The 21,580-nt window shown below is 38.7% G+C and overlaps 1 protein-coding gene across 2 annotated transcripts in view; it reads right to left on the bottom strand.

The window, feature by feature from the left end:
* Positions 1 to 11,429: 11,429 nt before the first annotated feature.
* The window catches only part of GOLPH3L (golgi phosphoprotein 3 like), a 37,467-nt gene continuing 27,316 nt past the window's right edge, over positions 11,430 to 21,580 (bottom strand). The window contains exon 4 of one of the 2 annotated variants that reach the window (XM_029230546.1): positions 11,430 to 13,859. In XM_029230546.1, coding sequence (XP_029086379.1) covers positions 13,432 to 13,859 — 428 coding nt within the window. In that variant the 3' untranslated portion in view covers positions 11,430 to 13,431. The remainder of the gene's footprint in view (positions 13,860 to 21,580) is intronic. The other variant, XM_029230545.1, reaches the window with a different exon arrangement.

Raw genomic sequence — 21,580 nt, 5'->3', positions numbered from 1 at the left:
ATAGGGAATGAGGAGACCATGTGCCTCAAGGTGACTATTTGTAGAAACAAATTCAAGAAGAGGAGTCGATTTGGAAATGGAATTGGAAGCAGACAGAAAATGAGGTGTTCAGTTTTGAAATCATTGACTTTTTAAAAGCCAGTGAGCCATTTGGTGGAGATATCCAGGCAATGAAGATTTAGGTTAAATGACCTCTGAGGTCTCCATAGCTGAAATTTTAGCATTCTAGGAAATATAGATCTGGAGTTTGGAATAAAAGTAGTAGCCAAATATGAATGAAATTTGGACTTCTTCACATAATTATAAGTAAAGTTGTGGAATTAGATGGGATCAACAAAGGAGAAAGTAGAAAAAAAAAAAAAAAAGTCCCAAGACAGAAACCTGGGGAAAAGTTGGCAAGGGACACAGAGACAAATGATCAGAGTGGTAAGAAGAGAGAAGTAACAGAGAAGTTAAAGTTGAAGGGGGCAAAAGCTAATTGCAAGTGGTTAAAGAGTGAAGAGGTGGTAGCAATATTTAACAATAAAGCAAAGAAAGGAATGAGGACAATGAACAGAAGAGGAAGCAGCAGAGGACTTTCTTTTTTTGGAGAGTAGGAAAGATTTAAGCAAGTTTTAGAAAAGGGGAAGGGCTAATTGAGAGAAAAACTAAAAATATAATTAACTACTTTAAAGAGGAGATAAATAATTAAAGTCTCATAGAAAACAAACTTACGGTTACCTAAGAGGAAAGAGGGGGGAGGGATAAATTAGGAGTTTGGGACTAACATATACACACTACTATGTACAAAATAGATAATCAACAAGGACCTACTGTATAGCACAGGGAACTATACTCAATAGTTTGTAATAACCTATAAGGGAAAAGAATCTGAAAAAGAATATATATATATATATATATATATATATATATACACACACACACACACATGCATAACTGAATCACTCTGCTGTATACCTGAAACTAACACAACATGGTAAATCAACTATACTTCAATTTAAAAAAAAGTTAAAGTCTCAGAGGAGATCATTAGATCAGGAGAGAGAGAGGCAGACAGGTTGGCTTTGGCCACTGAAAAGGAAGAACGGGAAGGGAAATGTACACAGAGATTCTGAGGTGGCTAAACATTTAGAGAAGTCATATTGAATGGACTTGCTTTTCTGAGGTTAATCTTTTGAGAATAAAAAGGATGATGGGTGGGATAGAGGATCTAGGAAAAATGGGGTAGAAACTCTGCCATAGAAAATGGCAGTGATGCAAAACAGCAAGAAAGATCTACCTGAGATTAGATAAGAGTGAATGTGTAGTAGTCCTAATCAGCATGGCTTTGTGACTTTGGTCAGTAATTCCTGGCTGCCTTGGGATGGAGAAAACAGACAGCCTGAGTTAATTAACCAGGACGGAGGACTGGTAAAGAAGGAACAGTGGAGGGAGGACAATGAGGAAGTCTAGAATGGTTTGCCAGTTTGTTAAAATAGCTGACTGTGGCATCTAGGCTCTTTAGGAAAGACAGAATGAGATTGATGAACTGGGAGGAGTAGAAAAGAGTTGAAGAACTGGTTATGAGACAGATGAAGCTCAGATTTGGTGGGAATGACTGAGAGGCAGAGGAATAGGAAGTTGCAGTGAGAGGGAAATTTCAGTTTGTATCTGGGAAGGTGGAGACATTGTAAGTTATGGTGAGCTCTAGCCTATAATAATTATAATTGGTGCCAGATATGGCTATAGTAGTCACTGTTGATACAATCAAGCAAATGTGAAGTCACAAAATTTGAAGTTCCAGAGCATGATAGGGAAGGTGGTTAGGACAGGGTGTCTGCGACCCATATGTTGGAATGAGCTATAGGTCACCAACACGTGTATTTAAGTATATAAGGTACCACATTGTGTGGAAGTAACTATAATATTAGGTAATGTATGACACTTACCAAATGAGTTGTATTTATAAGTGTTTCAAAGATCATTTCTGGCTGAGCTGGCCAAGGAATGTTTTAGATGTTAGAGAACCTAAACTGGGACTATGAGGATGAGTAGGAAAATTGGAGATTAGCAGGAGGGAGGAGGAAAGGAAGACAGTTTAGAGGACCACTCTATCTTATAAAAGTTTAGAGGGTGACTGACCCCTGACTGAGGAGAAAGTATCTATAGCAAGAGTTTCTAGAGGGAGTGAGATCCTGCTAGCCCAGCAAGACTCCCCTTTCATCCAACAAATTTCATTGAGCACCCATTACGTGTTATGTATTGTGCTGGGCATGTTACCGAACAAAACTTGGGTCTGCTGTGCTTTGGGATGCACAGCACAGCCTATATACTGACACTGGGTTGTGATGAAGAAAAGAACAGTGTTTATTGCAGTGCACCACACAGGAGAATGTGTAGTTAGTGTCCAAAGGACCCAAACCTCCCTACCCCCCATGGCTTTCAGAGAAGAGTTTTAATGCCAGTGTGAGGGAGAGGGTCATAGGTTGTGTGATCAGCTCCTACACAATTCTCTAATTGGTGATGGTGAGGTAACATGGTGATGTTTTGTGAATCTCAGTCATCAACCTTCTGGTTCCAACTGGTCTGGGGTCTGTGTGCTGGTGGTCAGCATGCAGTTAACTTTCTCTGCCTGGTGGGGATTTTAATATCTGAAAAAGAACTCAAGGATATGGCTCAGGATATTATCTACAGCCCTTGAGGAGGAACTAAAGGTCCTTGACTTTATGGCTAAACTATTATTTTGTCTTGCTTGACTGATTTCCTTTGTTTCTGCATTTCTCACTTTTCTTGATTAAATTTGCTCTTTGGAACTTGGGGAAGGCCTAGGAGGCTAAAGCTTTTCTATAAACAAGAGGTGAGGGACACAGTGGGATCTGTCCCTGAGAAGGCCCTGCAAGTTCCTGCTCGATTTCAGGCACCATGGATGGATGCAAAGATAAAGGTCAGTCCCTGCCTTCAAGCTGTTCACAGATGACTAAGAAGATAAGAGATGAAGATGGTTTATACCGGCGAAGACTATTAAAAGCAGTTTCTTGGAGGAGATGACATTTAAGGAAGTATAGGAATACTCAAGGTAAAAAAAAAGGGAGTGTGGAGAAGACCTTTTCAAGCAGAAGGAGCCTCATGTGAAAAGACATAGAGCCATAAGAAACTCCATGTTCTGGATCCTTGGTTCTCAGACTCGGTTGATTAGAAGTTCCCAGAGAACTTTATAAAAATACAGATTTCCTCAGCCCTCTTTCACCCCAGTTGAATCAGCATCTCTGGGCTGGGGCCTGGAAATCTATACTTTTAAAAAGCTCCCTAAGGAGAGACTGCAAATAAGGCTGATTTGGAACCCCTGTGGAGCAGCAAGACATGACACTGTTCAGGTTGCTGGGGTCCTGGGAAGACTTGTAAGTCATGCTAAAGTGTTGGGGTTTCATGAAGCCAAAGGGGGAACCTCTGATTTCAAGCAGGGAAATGGTATTGTTAGACTTGGGATTTGGAAAGATATAACTGTGGTAGTGTTGCAGCAAGAAGAGAAATGAGACTTTTCTGATAAACAAAGAAAACAAGAGGGGACTTTCCTGGTGGTCCAGTGGTTGAGAATCTGCCTTCCAGTGCAGGGGACACGGGTTCGATCCCTGGCCTGGGAACTAAGATCCCACATGCCGCGGAGCAACTAAGCCCGTGTGCCGCAACTACTGAGCCTGCTTGCTCTGGATCCTGCGTGCCACAACAAAGAGCCCGTGCGCCGTAACTAAGACCCGATGCAGCCAGATTAATTAATTAATTAAAAAAAAAAAGAAAACAAGGGAACAGTGAACAGGCTAGAGAAGAAACAAACTGGCCTGAGTCAATCACTCCTAGTTTTATTTTAACTGTTACTAATCTATAGTGTCTGTAACTAGATTTGTACTTCATGAAGCTAACCTATCACTCCTTAACACTATGTGAATTACACCCTGCACTCCCCTGTAGCAAATCACTCCTTGTAGCATTTGCATTTCAGAAAGAAGGTTGCAGGCGGATAACCCAGAGACAAACGGACCCAATTACCGGGCTTGCCTGAGCCAGCTGTGACTGTTTTGAACTAACTCAGGAAGAAGAATACAAGAGCTTCATTACTAGAGCCTTATCACCTACCATAGACTATGAGCCTTGGCTATATAACCTCTCTCAGTTCCCCAGGGAGGGGGGCACAGTTCTTGAGGCGCTAGCCTGATCTGTCTTCCCTTTGCATGGCAGAGGAATAAAGCCTTCAAAGCCTTACCCTTCAAAATCTCTACCTCCGTATTTCTGTTCAGCGTCGGTGCACAGAGAGCCAAGGTTTTTTGACAACAGTAGCCATGTGGAGATTGGACTGAAATGGAGAGGGAGACTCCAGGATTGCAGTAATCCAGGCAAGACTTGAAAGGCCTGATCAAAGGCAGGGCCGTGTGAATGAAGAGAAGCTGAAGAGACAAATGATATTGGATGTAGGGAATGAAGGTGACGGAGAATTAAGGATGAATCCCAAATTCCTGAGTAAATGGTGGTGCCATTTACCAAAAAGCAAATACAGGGAGAAGAGCAGATTGGAGGGGGGAAAGTGAGGAGAGAAGAGGACCTGAACTTCTTGTTTATTCCTAGTCTGTTGGTCTTTTTTCTTGTTTATGTTTGAATTTTTCAGGGGAAGACCTAAATCTTTTCAGAGTATGAGAGATGAGATATCTTGGAATAACACTGTAAAATTCATCAGTGCTTAAGCAAGGTTCTACAGAAGAATGGAATATAAAAAGAATATAAAAAGTGAAACTGGGGACTTCCCTGGTGGTCCACTGGATAAGACTCCATGCTTCCAATGCAGGGGCATGGGTTCCATCCCTCGTCGATCCCTGGTTGGGGAACTAAGATCCCACATGCCGCACAGCGTGGCCAGAAAACTGCAGAAATATCTGGGTTTAAGACACATGCCATTAGCAGTCTCTGATGGGCCAGACTTAGAATACCAGGGAATTAACCAAGCTCAATCCTCTCCTTGTCTCTTTTAGAAATGTATACTCTTAGGGCTGGCCTTAAGTGTAGCCTAAGAAAAGTAGCTAAATGATCAGAATAACACAGTGTTAAAGATAATTTTCAAAAAAGTAAAATCATAACTCATACAAATGAGGGAACTAGTAAGATGTTAAACTGGTTCAAAAGAGAATCTGAAGACAGACACATATATAGGCAATTAAGAATGCTGAAATTGCTAATAGATATAAAATTTGCCAATATCTACAGGGCATAAAATATTATGTTTGGAGTTATCTTTTTCACAGGGTGTTAATTGTATCTCACTGGCCAAAATTCATTTGTCTCTCTATGTATAAGAATCATTTGCACTGCCATCAGTTTTCTCAATTTACAAATTGTAAAGTAGTTCAAAGACAATGAAAGCCATAGATCGATTATGCCAAAGACTCCTCTCTAGACAATACCCAATAATGTTTTTTCCCATTTCAAAGTTTTAAAAATGATTTCCCCCCTGAGAACAGAAAAGCCTCTCTTATCATAAATATCTCACCTCTGCCGTACACTGCATTGAAGTGGAAGCAGCAGCAGGACACCAATTAGGAGAGATGACAGTGGTTTGGACTAGGAGGTAGTAGCTACAGAGAAGGTTGAAAATGGCTGGATGTGGAGTTTTGAAGGTACAACCAACAGAATTTGCTGTTATGAGAATCCAGGATAACTTCAAAGCTTTTGGCCTGAGCAGCTAGGTGAATGATGGCACCATTTACTAATATGGGGAAATATGAAAGTAGGAGGTTTAGGAGAAGAAATATAGATTTTGTTTTGGACACATTATGTTCTCTAAAGACATCATTTAAAATGTGGTATTTCTTTTTTTTTAAGAGGTTTTTTTTTTTTTTTAAATATCCACATTGCTTTATTTATTTATTTTTTGACACACTGGTGAGGAGAGCACTTTTGTTTTGGAGGCATCATACGGACTGTGGAACTTCCCCGACCAGGGATTGAACCCATGGCCCCTGCAGTGGAAGCATGGAGTCTCAACCACTGGACCACCAGGGAAGTCCAAAAATGTGGTATTTCTATACAGTGTAATATTATTTGCCAATAAAAATAAATGAAGCACTGATACATACTACAACATGGATGAACCTTGAAAACATTATGCTAAGTGAAAGAAGCAGTCACAAAAGACACATATTGTATGATTCCATTTATATGAAATGTCCAGAATAGGCAAATCTGCAGAGACAGAAAGTACATTAGTGTTTGCCTAGGACTGAGGGAAATGGGGAATGACTGCTAATGGGTATGTGTTTTTTTCTAGGGTGATGACATGTTCTAAAATTGATTGTGGTGATAGCATGATGCTGTGAATATACTAAAAAACCATCAAATTATTCACTTTAAGTAGGTATGTTATATGGTATGTGCATTTTATATCAATAAAGCTGTTATAAAAATAGTTATCAGGGGCTTCCCTGGTGGCACAGTGGTTGAGAGTCCGCCTGCCGACGCAGGGGACACGGGTTCGTGCCCCGGTCCGGGAAGATCCCACATGCCGCGGAGCGGCTGGGCCCGTGAGCCATGGCCGCTGAGCCTGCGCGTCCGGGGCCTGTGATCTGCAACGGGAGAGGCCGCAACAGTAAGAGGCCCAAGTACCGCAAAAAAAAAAAAAAAGGTTTCAAAATATGTAGTTATCAAAACATTATGAAGCTATTTTAATAAAGGATTTTAACCTGCTAAAAATAAAAGGAAAATTAAGTGGTCAAGGGTGCTAATCCTTCTCTGTTAACCACAGGAAACCTGCCTATTCAGACTGTCTATGTCAATGCACCATAACCAACGTAGAACAGTTTGCTAATAGCAAGCAAATAGCTTCTTTTTTTTCTTTTTGCGGGCCTCTCACTGTTGTGGCCTCTCCCGTTGCAGAGCACAGGCTCCGGACGCGCAGGCTCAGCGGTCATGGCTCACAGGCCGAGCCGCTCCGCAGCATGTGGGATCTTCCCGGACCGGGTCACGAGCCCGTGTCCCCTGCATCGGCAGGCGGACTCTCAACCACTGCGCCACTAGGGAAGCTCGCAAATAGCTTCTTGATTGCTGGGCTCCCATAAAGCAATCATTCTTAACGTGTGTGTGTGTGTGTGTGTGTGTGTGTGTGTGTGTGTGTGAAGGATTGGATTATGATTAGCTTTAGTATACACAGCCACCAGTTTTCCAAAGTATGGAAAATCTGATCTTTGAGAATCTAATACAAGCTGTGTTTCTTCTCTCCTCAAAGTGCATGTATACACACATGCATACATGCAAAAATATTGTATATATTTTCAGGGTGTACAGAGACCCACTGAAGCCCACCAGAGAAGTTGTTTCCATAAATTAAAGCATTGTCACAGGAATTTACAGTGACCTTCATTTATTCAGATTTGTGTTCAGTTATGTGCCCCAAATTTATGATTTGACAATTTAAAAGCTCTGTAGTATGGTTGGTGGGAGTGTAAATTGGTACAACCATACTTGGGAAAACTGGTGGCACTATATACTAAAGCTAAATGTAATTGAAACCCTATAGTCCAACAATTCCACTCCTAGGTACATATATCCAACTGAAATGCATTCTCATGTTCACCAAAACAAGTATTCACAGCAGCTCTATTTATAATTGCTCCAAACTAGAACAACCCAAATGTTCAAAATAAAATAATCAACCGTCACAAAAAAATACATATTGGATGATTTCATTTATATAACGTTCAAAAGCAAAACCAATCTATTGTATTAAAAGTCAGGATTGTAGTTAGCTTGAAGGAGGGATATAGTGACTGGGAGAGGGCATGAAGGGGGCTTTTGGCGAGCTGGTAATGTTTTGTTTCTTGACTGGGGTGCTGGTTACATAGGAATGCTCACTATTCATTACTGAGTCATACATTTTTATTTATTTTGATTAAAGCAATTTTCTCTGGTTATGATTCCATAAAAAGTTTTAAAAGGTATCTAATGTGAAGAGTAAGATGGAGGAGAGAAATGAAAGACTGAATTAGGTCATCTAATTTTTAAAACATGAACATTTTAAAATAAAAAGTGTTTGTTCAGTCTTTTAAATGTTCATAATGTTAAGAATCTAGTCAACTATTCTGTGACCTTCTCTAGTCTTCCCCTCTTTGATCATAAACATCTCTTCCTCCCTGCTCTCAGATGAAAGGAATCCAATTTAGTTTAATATAAATCAGTTTAAACTAAGTTATCTAAGACCCTTCTGGCCTCCACTTGGGAGTTCAAGAAAGGCTGGGGTGACAGAGCTAGGGGAAAAAGTTTTTTTAAAAAATTATTATTAAGGCTAACCCATAAGTATTTTGAGGTGTTGTATTATGGCTTTAAATGTCCAGAAATCTTTGGAGAAGTACTCATCTTTAGATTGGGAGTGGGATCTCAGCATCTCTGAAATATATGAGAAAAACTTTGGCTTTGAATTTCTTCCCATCAAATCAGGAGAATAACATACATCTATTGGGCTTGCATATGGGGCAGAAACATGGCGATTTGGTCAAGCAGTCCTTCTGACGGGGCAGAAGCCTCTAGATTCCTAGCTGAGTTTCTAAAGTAAGTTCAGATAAAATATGCTATTATTCTTGGGGATGTTCACTTAGTTGAGAAAAACAAAGTGGTGGGCAGAGTACTGATATTCAGGGAACAAAAATCTACACAAAACACATCTATCTGAAGAGTTCTTATGGAGTATTTGCTCCCCACCTTCCACCCAAATTGAATCTACTTTTTTACAATCTGGAATGTAAAGAAAAACTAACAGCAGTGAGTGGGGCTGCTAGAAAAAGATTTCTGCCAGGAAGTGACCCTTGCTTTTCTGACTTGCATTCCGTAGAATTTTATTGCTTTCTGGGAGGGACGGCTCCCTTTCTCACTTATCAATAAGAAGTCATGTCTAGTCTGTCTCTTTCCAAATTATGTACACACCTGGAACTCACTGAGGAGAAAAGGAAGGCAGACCAAGGCCTTGAGAAGAACTGGGGACACAGGAACAAAGATTCATGTACACATGTAATAGGTAATAGGAAAATATAAAAAATCCATTCTACTTAACTTATTTCAGCATTAAAGCAATTATTTTTATTCTTTAGGGAGTAAAACACATTCTTAGAAATTATATGAATATATAATCTGTGCATTTTAGCTGTATGGAAAAGGTAAAGAACATTTAAAAAATCTTTCAATTAGAATTCTCCTTATAGTTTTGTTAAAAATTTTTTAAATTAATTTATTTACTTTTGGCTGTGTTGGGTCTTCGTTTCTGTGCGAGGGCTTTCTCTAGTTGGGGCAAACGGGGGCCACTCTTCATTGCGGTGTGCGGGCCTCTCACTATCGCAGCCTCTCTTGTTGCAGAGCACAGGCTCCAGACGCGCAGGCTCAGTAGTTGTTGCTCACAGGCCTAGCTGCTCCGCGGCATGTGGGATCTTCCCAGACCAGGGCTCAAACCCGTGTCCCCTGCATTGGCAGGCAGATTCTCAACCACTGCGCCACCAGGGAAGCCCAGTTTTGTTAAAATTTGATATCAGAAAACACTCATGCAAGAAGTGAGTACAGTGAAATATTTAAAGTGTTGGGGACTTCCCTGGTGGTCCAGTGGTTAAGATTCTGCACTCCCAATGCAGGAGGCCTGGGTTCGATCCCTGGTCAGGGAACTAGATTTTGCATGCCGCAACTAAAAATCCCTCATCTGGCATGCTACAATGAACACCCGGCACAGCCAAATAAATAAATACATATTTAAAAAAATAAAAAATAAAATAGTATTGTAAAACAAAAACAAAAAAACACCCAGCAATCTAGAATTCTATATCCAGTAAAATTACCCTTCAAAAGCGAAGGATAAATACTTTCTCAGATAAAAACTGAGGGAATTTATGTCCAGCACACTTGCCCTGTAAGAAGTGTTAAAAGAAGTTAAGGGAGAAGGAAAATGATATGCCAGAAAAGTTTTATATAAGAAAAGCATCAGAGAAGGAATAAATGAAGGTAAACAAAAACAGATAATTTGCTAGTTCCAAAAACCCTTCTTTAGTCTACAACTTGGATATACTCTCTTAGAACAATCTCTTTTGAGAGATAGATATGTGAAAAGCACACACATTCATGAAATTCTAGCACATAACAAATTACTTTGTACATTCTGTATTTTGTTTCCCTAGCCCAGCATAGTCTTGGCTCTTCCTTTTCAACCTGAGAAGATTCTTCAAGATTGAGCTTAAATGAAGGCAGGAGAGAGTAGTGGTTAAAAGCCTGTGTTTGAACTCAAGCTCTGCACAGTGTCCTTAGGTAAGCCTCACTACCTCTCTGAATTTTCTTTAAAATAATCTTCTATGGTTTTTTAGTGTTGAGGACTAAATGAGAAAATATATGAAGTGGTTAGAATAGTACCTCACAAGAAAAGTACTCAATACATGAAAGCCACTATAATAAATAACCTCTTCTAAGTCTTTCCTAGTGTTCCCAGGAAGAATGCTACTTCTTTGTGCTTCTAAAAATTAAGTTTGGGCTTCCCTGGTAGCGCAGTGGTTGAGAGTCCGCCTGCTGATGCAGGGGACACAGGTTCGTGCCCCGGTCTGGGAAGATCCCACATGCCGTGGAGTGGCTGGGCCCGTGAGCCATGGCCGCTGAGCCTGCACGTCCGGAGCATGTGCTCCGCAACGGGAGAGGCCACAACAGTGAGAGGCCTGCGTACCGCAAAAAAAAAAAAAAAAAAAATTAAGTTTCTACTTCCACATGAGTATTTATCACAAAGTATCTTATCTGCCCACTTAAATGTGAGTTCTTGGGGGCCGAAATTGTGTCCTACACAATTTTTTATTGTCACACCTAGCAAGTGCCATTTAATTTGTAAGTACTCAATATTTTTTTGGATGAATGAATTATAGGCAATAAAATATAAAGCAGTGTTCCCAAATTTTAACGTGTAAGCTTTTAGAGACTATGTTTAAAATGCAGCTTCCTAAGCCCCCAACCCCAGAGACTGATTTACTAGGAACCTGTATTTTGGCAAAGTACTCACCCCCACAAAGGTTATTTTGATGCACCACATTTTGAGAAACATTGTTACAAAGGATGACTTATGGGAAAACAATACTTTTTCTGAAATAAAAATAACAAGTATAAACAATCCTAGTAAATACATTTCTTATTGTCCTTTATGCTGTAGACATTATAAAAGAAGAACAATAAGCCAATTACAAGCTCAATTATCTTTCTTTTCATACATTGTTAACTCTGTTATAGTTAGGTATGTTACCTACACTTGCAACCTAAGACTTTCAGCTCTTCAGTAAGTTCAGGTGTCACGTGCAAGTAGTTATTAATAGGATAGAATATACTCATTTTCATGGTAATAATGGTGTAATTGGGTAACTTATTTTGCTCGAGATGGAGACACTATTCAGACTTTACATTAGCTGGTGTTCGGGTTAGACTTAACATGCCCTGCCCTCCAGTATATATATGTTACAATTGTAATATTTGTGTATGCCTAATTTTCCACACAGGATGAAACAGAGGCTAGTATCCTAGTGTAAACCGGGAGTGTTACTGGCCTTGTGTGAAAAGTTCTCATTTCCAGTTAAAATAACTGAAGTTGTAAAACTGCACAGAGATACCAGAGACAATAATTGATCTTTATTATACAGAAATGTGAAGGCCATATGCATTAAATGAAAAGGTGTTTTGCAATGAACATTATGCAGATTCAAACTGAAGACATCTTCATCTTATTGAGATACAATATAAAAATAAACACTGACCAAGAGTTGCTAGAAAGAACTCAACTTCTACTCTCCCAATCAAGCTGAAACTTTCCACAGGAAAACCTGGTTTCAATTCATGCTGAATTGTTTTCATATGGAAAGAAAAAACTAAGTCAGGTAGAGGCAACCAGGGACTGGTTTTTATACTTTTAGAGAGCCAGACTGAAGCTCTACTCAGTTTCACATTTAAGAATTTGTTTCACTTTAAAATTTATATCTCTAGTCACCTAAGTGATACCTAAAAGTGAAAAAAGAAAGTTAATTGAGTTGGGAATTTTGTGGAGCTAGACAGGTTTAGGGGAGAAGATGAAAGTTACAATCATTCATTTAATTACTTCTGATCAGGAAGATTTGATGTCAGGTCTGGATCGTCTGTATTAGACCTTTGATAGCCCGTCTCTCTGTAGCTGTCAAGAGGCAAGATCCATTAAAAGTATCAGCATAACAAATGCTTGACATTAGCACAGTTTGGTGCCTGTCCTCTTTATATTCCCAAATACTGGACTTTATATCAGGATGCTTTTAAGATCAAATTGCCCTTCTAAACAGGATTTTTCTTAATAAGCTTCTGTTTGCATTCACTACTGAATTAAAAAATGTTTTAGCGATTTGGTTAGACAGATGGTTGTGTTGAGACAAGACTAATGACTAGAAGGGTATCTGTGGATTAAATATAGATAAAACTACCTCCAGAACCCTTAAATATAGACAGAATCTATAAATTTATGTAGGAAGCCAAAATAGGGAACAAGAAGATCTAGAGTTTAGATATATTGTCTGGACTCAGGATGCTGCTTTCTGCAATTGAAATTTACAACTCCCTAAATTCAATCAGAGTAGGGACATTTAAAGTAGTCAGGAGGAATCAGGATAGTCATGTGCTAAAGAGAGGAAATTCTGATGCCACCTCCCTTTGCAAATTGTATTGCTGACTGCTTGAAGGAGGTGGTTGAGAGATACATTTTTTTCATTTAGACTTCTGTTCTAATGAATGATGGAGTAGGATAATGCTGAGAGAGAGTAGAGAATGTATTTCTGGTTCTAGGACTGTGAGAACCAGGTAATCACATTTGGAATATTCTCATTAGGTTAGAAAAGGAAAAATGAGAAAACCACTAGCGGGACACGCATTTATATCCCAGAGACCATATGCTCCAAAAATTAGTTTTGTTTCCATTGCCCCTTATTCAAAGAGATGGTTACTTCAACAAGCTACATTACTTAGCAGAGCCTGAGAGACAGACTGAAAACATATATTTAAAATGGAAAATAAAATTTTAAAAATATGATAAATGGTTTGCTCTACATCTCATTCACATTCTGTGGCTAGAGAAATCCAAATCTCACTTAGATATTCCTGCTAATGCAAAAGCACACTAGATGGAAGTAAACCAAGAAATGAGAGAAAATGTTTATTTATTGGGTGTGTGTTGGTTCACCCAGTTTATTCACCTCTGGAGTGGAAGTATAGGGAAAAATAAAGTCTGCTTATAAGAGTCAAGGTCTATACAGGAGCCTTGAAGTTGCTCTCCCAAATAACGAGTTTGATTCAAGAGAAGGAAAAAACATGATGGAAAACATCTCATCACACAAAGCTTGCTGATGGTGTCTCTGACAGTCACTGGCCAGTAAGGGAAAAGGAGAAACCCACCTGCTGGCTTTAGGATTTATTGAAGGCTGCCAGCACGGCCCAGATCATCTCTGTGGCACTGTGCTTTGTCCCCTCTATCTCAGGGTCCAGTTCCACTAGGTCCTTGGCCCGATTCATTGCCACATCATACTTGTCATCTGTCAGAGAGGAGAAGACATTCTCTAGCACGTCAGAGGAGTGGGCTAGCACCAGTAGTGCTAGTGTTCGCTTGTCCATACGCTGAGGGTCATTTACCCACCGCTCTAGGACACTGTCTTGAAGCTTTTTCACTAGTCGCTGCTTCTCTGTTGTATTGGTCACTGGGTGAGTAGTCATGTCAAATAGGAGGAAATTCTGCTTCTCAGTGGTTAGAATACCCTTCTCTACTAGGTTCTTTGCAATTCTCTCTCTTACATTTCTCAGCTGGTACTGTAATTTGAAAGGGTTCCAGGTCTCACCTATGGGAAAAATAAATAGAAGGCTTGAACAACATTATAAGCCAACTAGACCTAAGAAGACATCTATAGAATATTCTACCCTATAACAGTAGAATGTACATTCTTCTTAAGTGCACATGAAACATTCTCCAGGATAGACCATATGCCAGGCCATAAAACAAACCTTAATAAATTTAAAAGGACTGAAAACATACGAAGTATGCTATCCAATCACAATGGAATTAAACTAGAAATTAGTAACAGAAGGAAATTTGGGAAATTAAAAAATATGTGGAAATTACGCAACACAATCTGAAATAACCAATGAGTCAAAGAAGAAATCACAAGGAAAATTTAAAAAATACTTTTGAGTTGAATGAAAGAAACCCCACAACATACCAGAACTTATGGGATGCAGCTTAAAGCAGTACGAAGAGGGAAATTTATGATCCAAATGCTATATTAGAAAAGGAGATGTCAAATCAATAACCTAACATTCTATCTTAAAAAACTAGAAAAAGAAGATCATACTAAACCCAAAGCAAGCAGGAGAAAGTAAATAATAAAGATTAGAGAGGAAACAGAGAAAATCAAATCAAAACTTGGTTCAATGAAAAGATAAAAAAAAGGACAAACCTAGAGTGACTAAGGAAAAAAGAGAGAAGACTCAAAATTACTAAAATTAGGAATGAAAGAGGAGACATCACTACTGACCTTACAAAAATAAAAAGAATTATAAGGAAATACTATGAAAAACAGGATGCCAACAAATTAGACAACCTAGAAGAATGGACAAATTCTTTGAAATACAGAAATTACCTAAACCAACTCAACAAGAAAGAGAGAGTTTGAATATATAACAAGTAAATAGATTGAATAGTAACTTTAAAACTTCCCACAAAGAAAAGTGTGGTCAAGATGGCTTTACTGGTAATTCTACCAAACGTTAATGAAGAATTAATGCCAATCCTTCACAAATGCTTAAAAAAAAGAAGAGGAAGAGGAGGGAACACTTCCTTAGTCTACACAGTATTACTCTGATAGTAAAAGGAGACAGACTTCACAAGAAAACTATAGACCAATATCCCTTATGAATATAGGTACAAAAATGCTCAACAAAATACTATCAAACAAATCTAGCAACATATAATAAACACTATGTAGGGAATTTCCTGGTGGTCCAGTGGTTAGGACTCTGTGCTTTCACTGCCAAGGGTGTGGGTTCAATCCCTGGTCAGGGAACTAAGATCCTGAAAGCTGTGTGGCGAGGCTGAAGGAAAAAACAAACAAAAAACAGAAAAAATGGGACTTCCCTGGTGGCGCAGTGGTTAAGAATCCGCCTGCCAATGCAGGGGACACAGGTTCATGCCCTGGTCTGGGAAAATCCCACATGCTGTGGAGCAACTAAGCCCGTGTGCCTCAACTACTGAGCCTGCACTCTAGAGCCTGCGAGCCACAACTACTGAGCCCGTGTGCCACAACTATTGAAGCCCGTGGGCCTAGAGCCCATGCTCCACAAGAGAAGCCACTGCAATGAGAAGCTCGTGTGCCACAACGAAGAGTAGCCCCCACTCCACAACTAAAGAAAGCCTGTGTGCAGCAATGAAGACCAAATGCAGCCAAAAATAAAATAAATAAAAAAATTAAAAAAAATTTTTAATTAAAAAAAGAAAACAAATAGCAAAATGGCAGAATTGACTGTCTCCTTATCAGTAATTACTTTAAATGTAAATGGATTAAACTACTTAATAATAAGAAAAAATTGGCAGAATGGGTTAAAAAATATAATCCAATTATATGCTGTCTATGTGTCCTATGAAGGACACAGATAGGCTGAAAGTGAATGGATGGAAAAAGATATTCCATTCAAATAGTAACCAAAAAAGACAGCAGGGGTGGCTATACTAATTTTGGACAAAATAGATTTAAAATTATGTAAGGTAAGAGAGACAGAGAAAGATATTATATATTAATAAAACGTTCAGTACAAGAAGATATAACAAGTATAAATATTTACACTCCTAAGAACAGGCTCAAAATATATGAAGCAAAATGGGCAGAACAGTCAGAAGTAGACAGTTTTATAACACCCCATTTTCAATGAGACTTAGATCAAGTAGACTGAAAATAATTAAAAAATAGAAGATTCAACAACATAATAAACTCACTAAGCCTAACAGACATATACAGAACACTCCACCTAACAGCAGAATACACATTCTTCTCAAGTGTACATGGCACATTCTCCAGGACAGACCACTTGTTAGGCCATAAAATAAATCTCAATAGATTTCAAAAGATACATACAAAGTATCTTCTCTGACAACAATGGGATGAAATTAGAAATAAGTAAAAGAAGGAAAATGAAAATTTGCCTATATGTGTAAATTAAACAAGCTTAAACAACCAATGGGTCAAAGAAGAAATTACAAGGGAAATTAAAAAATACTTAGAAATGGATGAAAACACAATGCACTAAAATGTATGGGATATAGTGAAAGCAGTGCTCAGAGGGAAATTTATAGCTGTAAATGCCTAAATTAAAAAAGTAAGTCTCAAATCAATCACCTAACTTTACACTTTAATGGACTAGAAAAAGAAGAGCAAAGTAAACCCAAAGCTAACAGAAGGAACGAAATAAAGATTAGAGAAGAGATGAACAAAAAGAGAAATCAGAAAAACAACAAAGAAGACCAAAGAAACAAAGAGTTGGTTTTTTGAAAAGATCAACAAAATTCACAAACTTTTAGGTAGACTGCCAAAGAAAAAGAGAAAAGATACAAACAACTAAAATGAGAAATTAAAGTGGGGACATTACAACTGACCTTGCAAAGATTAAAAAAAGGATTATAAGAGAATACTATGAATAATGGTAAGCCAACAAATTATATAACCTAGAAGAAATGGACAAATTCCCTGAAACACTCAAATTATCTAAACTGACTGATGAAGACATAGAAAATTTCAACAGATTTATAGCAAGTAAAAAGATGAAATCAGGGCTTCCCTGGTGGTGCAGTGGTTGAGAGTCCGCCTGCTGATGCAGGGGACATGGGTTCGTGCCCCGGTCCGGGAAGATCCCACGTGCCACGGAGCGGCTAGGCCCGTAAGCCATGGCCGCTGAGCCTGCGCATCCGGAGCCTGTGCTCCTCAACGGGAGAGGCCACAACAGTGAGAGGCCCACATACCGCAAAAAAAAAAAAAAAAAGATGAAATCAGTAATCAAAAACCTCCCCAAAAAGAAAAGTCCTGGACCAGATGGCTTCATCAGTGAATTCTACCTAACATTTAAACAAGAATTAACACAAATCCTTCTCAAAGTCTTCCAAAAAACTGAAGAGGGAACGCCTCCTAATTCATTCTGTGAGGCAAGGATTATCCTGATACTAAAGCCAGATAAAGACATCACAAGAGTACTTCACTGGTGGCACAGTGGTTAAGAATCTGCCTGTCAATGCAGGGGGACATGGGTTTGAGCCCTGGTCTGGGAAGATTCCACGTGCGGCGGAGCAACTAAGCCCAGCTCGTGAGCCACAACTACCGAGTCCGTGTGCCACAACTACTGAAGCCTGTGCGCCTAGAGCCTGTGCTCCATAACAAGAGAAGCCACCGCAATGAGAAGCCTGTGAATCGCAATGAAGAGTAGCCCCCACTCGACATAACTAGAGAAAGCCCGCGCGCAGCAACAAAGACCCAATGCAGCCAAAAAATAATAATAAATTAATAAATTAAAAAAATACATCACAAGAAAAGAAAGTTACAGACTAATAAGTCCTATGAATATAGATGCAAAATTCTTAATAAAATATTAGCAAATTGAATCCAACAGCATAATAAAATGATTATTCACCTTGATTAAGTAAAATTTATCCCAGGAATGTAACAGAAAATCAAATGGGCTGAGGACCTGAATAGACATTTTTCTAAAGAAGACATACAAATGGCCAAAAGACACATGAAAATGCGCTCAACATCACTAATCATCAAGGAAATGCAAATCAAAACCATAGTGTGATATCATTCCACATTTGTTAAGATGGCTAATATTAAAAAGACCAAGAATAACAACTGTTGGTGAGGATATAGAGAAAAGGGAACCCTTGTGTACTGTTAGTGAAAATGTAAATTGGCCCAGTCACTACAGAAAACAGTATAGGACTTCCCTGGTGGTGCAGTGGTTGAGAATCCACCTGCCAATGCAGGGGACATGGTTTAATCCCTGGTCTGGGAAGATCTCACATGCTGCAGAGCACCTAAGCCCATGCGCCACAACTACTGAGCCTGTGCTCTACAGCCCATGAGCCACAATTACTGAGCCCGCATGCCACAACTACTGAAGCCTGCGCGCCTAGAGCCCGTGCTCCACAAGAGAAGCCACTGCAATGAGAAGTCCACGCACTGCAATGAAAAGTAGCCCCCACTCACCACAACTAGAGAAAGCCCACGTGCAGCAATGAAGACCCAATGTAGCCAAAAAAATAAATAAAATTAAAAAAAAATTTTTAATTAAAAAAAAAGAAAACAGTATAGAGGTTTCTCAAAAACTTAAAATTACAACTATCATATAATCTAGTAATTCTACTTCTGAGTAGAATTGAAAAGATATATGCACCCCATGTTCACTGCAGCATTATTTATAATAGCCAAGACATGGAAGCAACTTAAATATCAATTATGGATGAATGGATAAAGAAAATGTGGTATATGTATATACACACACCACACACATACATATATGCACACATATACATACAACAGAATATTATTCAACCATAAAAAACAGGAAATCTTGCCATTCATGACAACCTGGATGGACCTTGAGGGCATTATGCTAAGTGAAGTAAGTCAGACAGAGGGACTTCCCTGGTGGTACAGTGGTGAAGACTCCGTGCTCCCAACGCAGGGGGCCTGGGTTCAATCCCTGGTCAGGGAACTAGATCCCACATGCATGCCACAACTAAGAGTTACATGCTGCAACTAAGGAGCCCTTGAGCTGCAACTAAGGAGCCTGCCTGCCACAACTAATGAGCCTGCGAGCTGCAACTAAGGAGTCCTCCTGCTGCAACTAAGGAGGCTGCGAGCTGCAACTAAGGAGCCTGCCTGCTGCAACAAAGACCCGGCACAACCAAATATATAAATAAATATTTTTTAAAAAATAAAATAAAATAAAATAAATAAGTGAGGCTGAGTGCCCGCATAAATCTATAAAAAAAAAAGTCAGACAGAGAAAGACAAATACTATTATGATCTCACTTGTATGTGGAATGTAAAACAAAAACAAAAAATTCCAAAATCATAGATACAGAGAACAGATTGGTAGTTGCTAGGGGCAGGGAGGGGGAGAATGCCAGAATGGCTGAAGGAGATCAAAAGATACAAAATTCTAGTTATAAAATAAATAAATCCTGGGGATGTAATGTACAGCATGGTGACTATAGTTAATGACACTGTATTATATATTTGAAAGTTCCAAGAAAACAGATCTTAAAAGTTCTCAGGACTTCCCTGGTGGTCCAGTGGTTAAGACTCCATGCTCCCAACACAGGGGGCCCAGGTTCGATCCCCGGTTGGAGAACTAGATCCCACATGCCACAGCTAAGAGCTCACATGCCACAACTAAAGATCCTACTTGCCACAACTAAAAGGTCCTGTATGCCGCAATGAAGATCCTGCATGCAGCAATGAAGATCCTGCGTGCTGCAACTAAGACCCGGTGCAGCGAAATAAATAAATATATTTTTTAAAAAGTTCTCACACAAGAAAAAAAAACCTACCTATGTGTGATGATGGATACTAACTAGAATTATTGTGGTGATCATTTCATAATATGTACAAATATTGAATCAATATGATGTACACCTGAAATTAATATAATGTTTATGCCAATTTTAACTCAATAAAAAGTCAAACAATGTAATACATCATTTAACAGAATGAAGAAAACCCCCACATGATCATCTCACTTGACTCAGAAAAGCAACTTGAGAAAAACAAACACCATTTCGTGATAAAAACTTCTAGGAAACTAGGAGTAAAAGAAAAATTCCTCAACATGATAAAGAGTATTTATGAAAACCTCAAAGCTAATTGTAAAAGATCCCCCAAAGGTCAAGGAACAAGAAAGACAAGGATGCCTGCTTTCACCACTGCTATTCAACAATTTACTGGAAGTTCTGGCCAGAGCTAGTAGACAAGAAAGAAAAAATTAAAGGCATCTAAATTGTAAAGGAAAAACTAAAACTATCTCTGTTTGCAGATAGAAAATCCCCCAAAGTACACAAAAAGCTACTAGAGCTAATAAACTCAGCTAAGTTGCAGGGTACAAGATGAACACACAAAAAATCAGTTGTTTCTATATATCAGAAATGAATAATCTGAAAATGAAATTAAGAAAGCAATCTCATTTATAATAGTGTCTAAGAAAATTAAATATTTAGGAATAAGTCTAACCAGGGAGGTGGAAGATTTGTACACTGAAAACTATAAAACACTGCTGAAAGAAATTAAAGAACACATAAATAATGGAAAGACAGACTGAGCTTCTTTTAATGGACAGGAAGACTTAACACTGTTAAAATGGCAATACCACCTGAAGAGATCTAGAGGTTCAACACAATCCCTATCAAATTCTAACAGTCTTTTCCACAGAAGTGGAAAAGCTGATCCTCAAATTCATATGGAATTGCAAGGGACCCAGAACAGCCAAAATAACTTGAAAAAGAAGAATAAAGTTAGTGGACTCATACTTTCCCAACTTCAAAACTTACTACCAAGCTACAGTAAGTAAAACAGTATGGTACTGGCACAAGGACAAACATACAGATTAATGCAATAGAACAGAGAGCCCAGAAATAAACCCTCACAGATATGGTCAACTGATTTTTCAACAAGGCTGCCAACACCATTCAAGGGGGAAAGAATAGTATTTTTAACAAATGGTTCTGAGAAACTGCATATCCACATGCAAAAGAATGAAGCTGAACCTTTACCTTACATCATATACAAAAATTAAGTAAAAATGGATCAAAGAACCAAATTTAAGAACTAAAACTATAAAACTCTTAGAATAAAGCACTGGGGAAAATCTTTATGACATCAGATTTGGCAAAGATTTCATGGATATGACACCAAAAGTACAGGCAACAAGTAGATAAGTTGGACTTCTTGAAATTTTGTACATCAAGAGTTATTATCAATAAAACGAAGAAATAACAGAATGAGAGAAAATATTTGCAAATCATATATCTGATAAGGGATTACTATCTAGAATATAGAAAGAGCTTCTAAAACTCAAAAACAACAACAGAAGCCAATTCAAAAATGGGCAAAGTACTTGAATAGACATTTCTCCAAAGAAGATATATAAATGGTCCATGAAAAGATGCTCAACATCATTAATCATTAGGGAAATGCAAATCAAAACCACAGTGAGATACCACTTCACACCTACTAGGATGGCTATAATTAAAAACAAAACAAAACAAAACAAAAATTAGAATATAAAAAGTGCTGATGAGGATGTGGAGAAACTGCAACCTTCACACTTGGCTGGTAAGAATGTAAAAGAGTGCAGCCTCTGTAGAAAAAGTTTGGTGGTTTCTCAAAACATTGAACTATCACATACCCAGTAATTCTACTCCAAGATATACATCCAAAAGAATGGAAAGCAGTGACTTGAACAGATATATGTACGAAAATGTTCCCAGGAGCATTATCCACAATAGCCAAAAGATGGAAACACC

The sequence above is a fragment of the Monodon monoceros genome, unplaced genomic scaffold (genome assembly GCF_005190385.1).
Source record: "Monodon monoceros isolate NGI ecotype Baffin Bay Population unplaced genomic scaffold, NGI_Narwhal_1 Super_Scaffold_18, whole genome shotgun sequence".
Taxonomy (NCBI): Eukaryota; Metazoa; Chordata; class Mammalia; order Artiodactyla; family Monodontidae; genus Monodon; species Monodon monoceros.
Note: the sequence above shows the minus strand (reverse complement) of the source record. Positions and strands in the feature narration are given on the sequence as shown.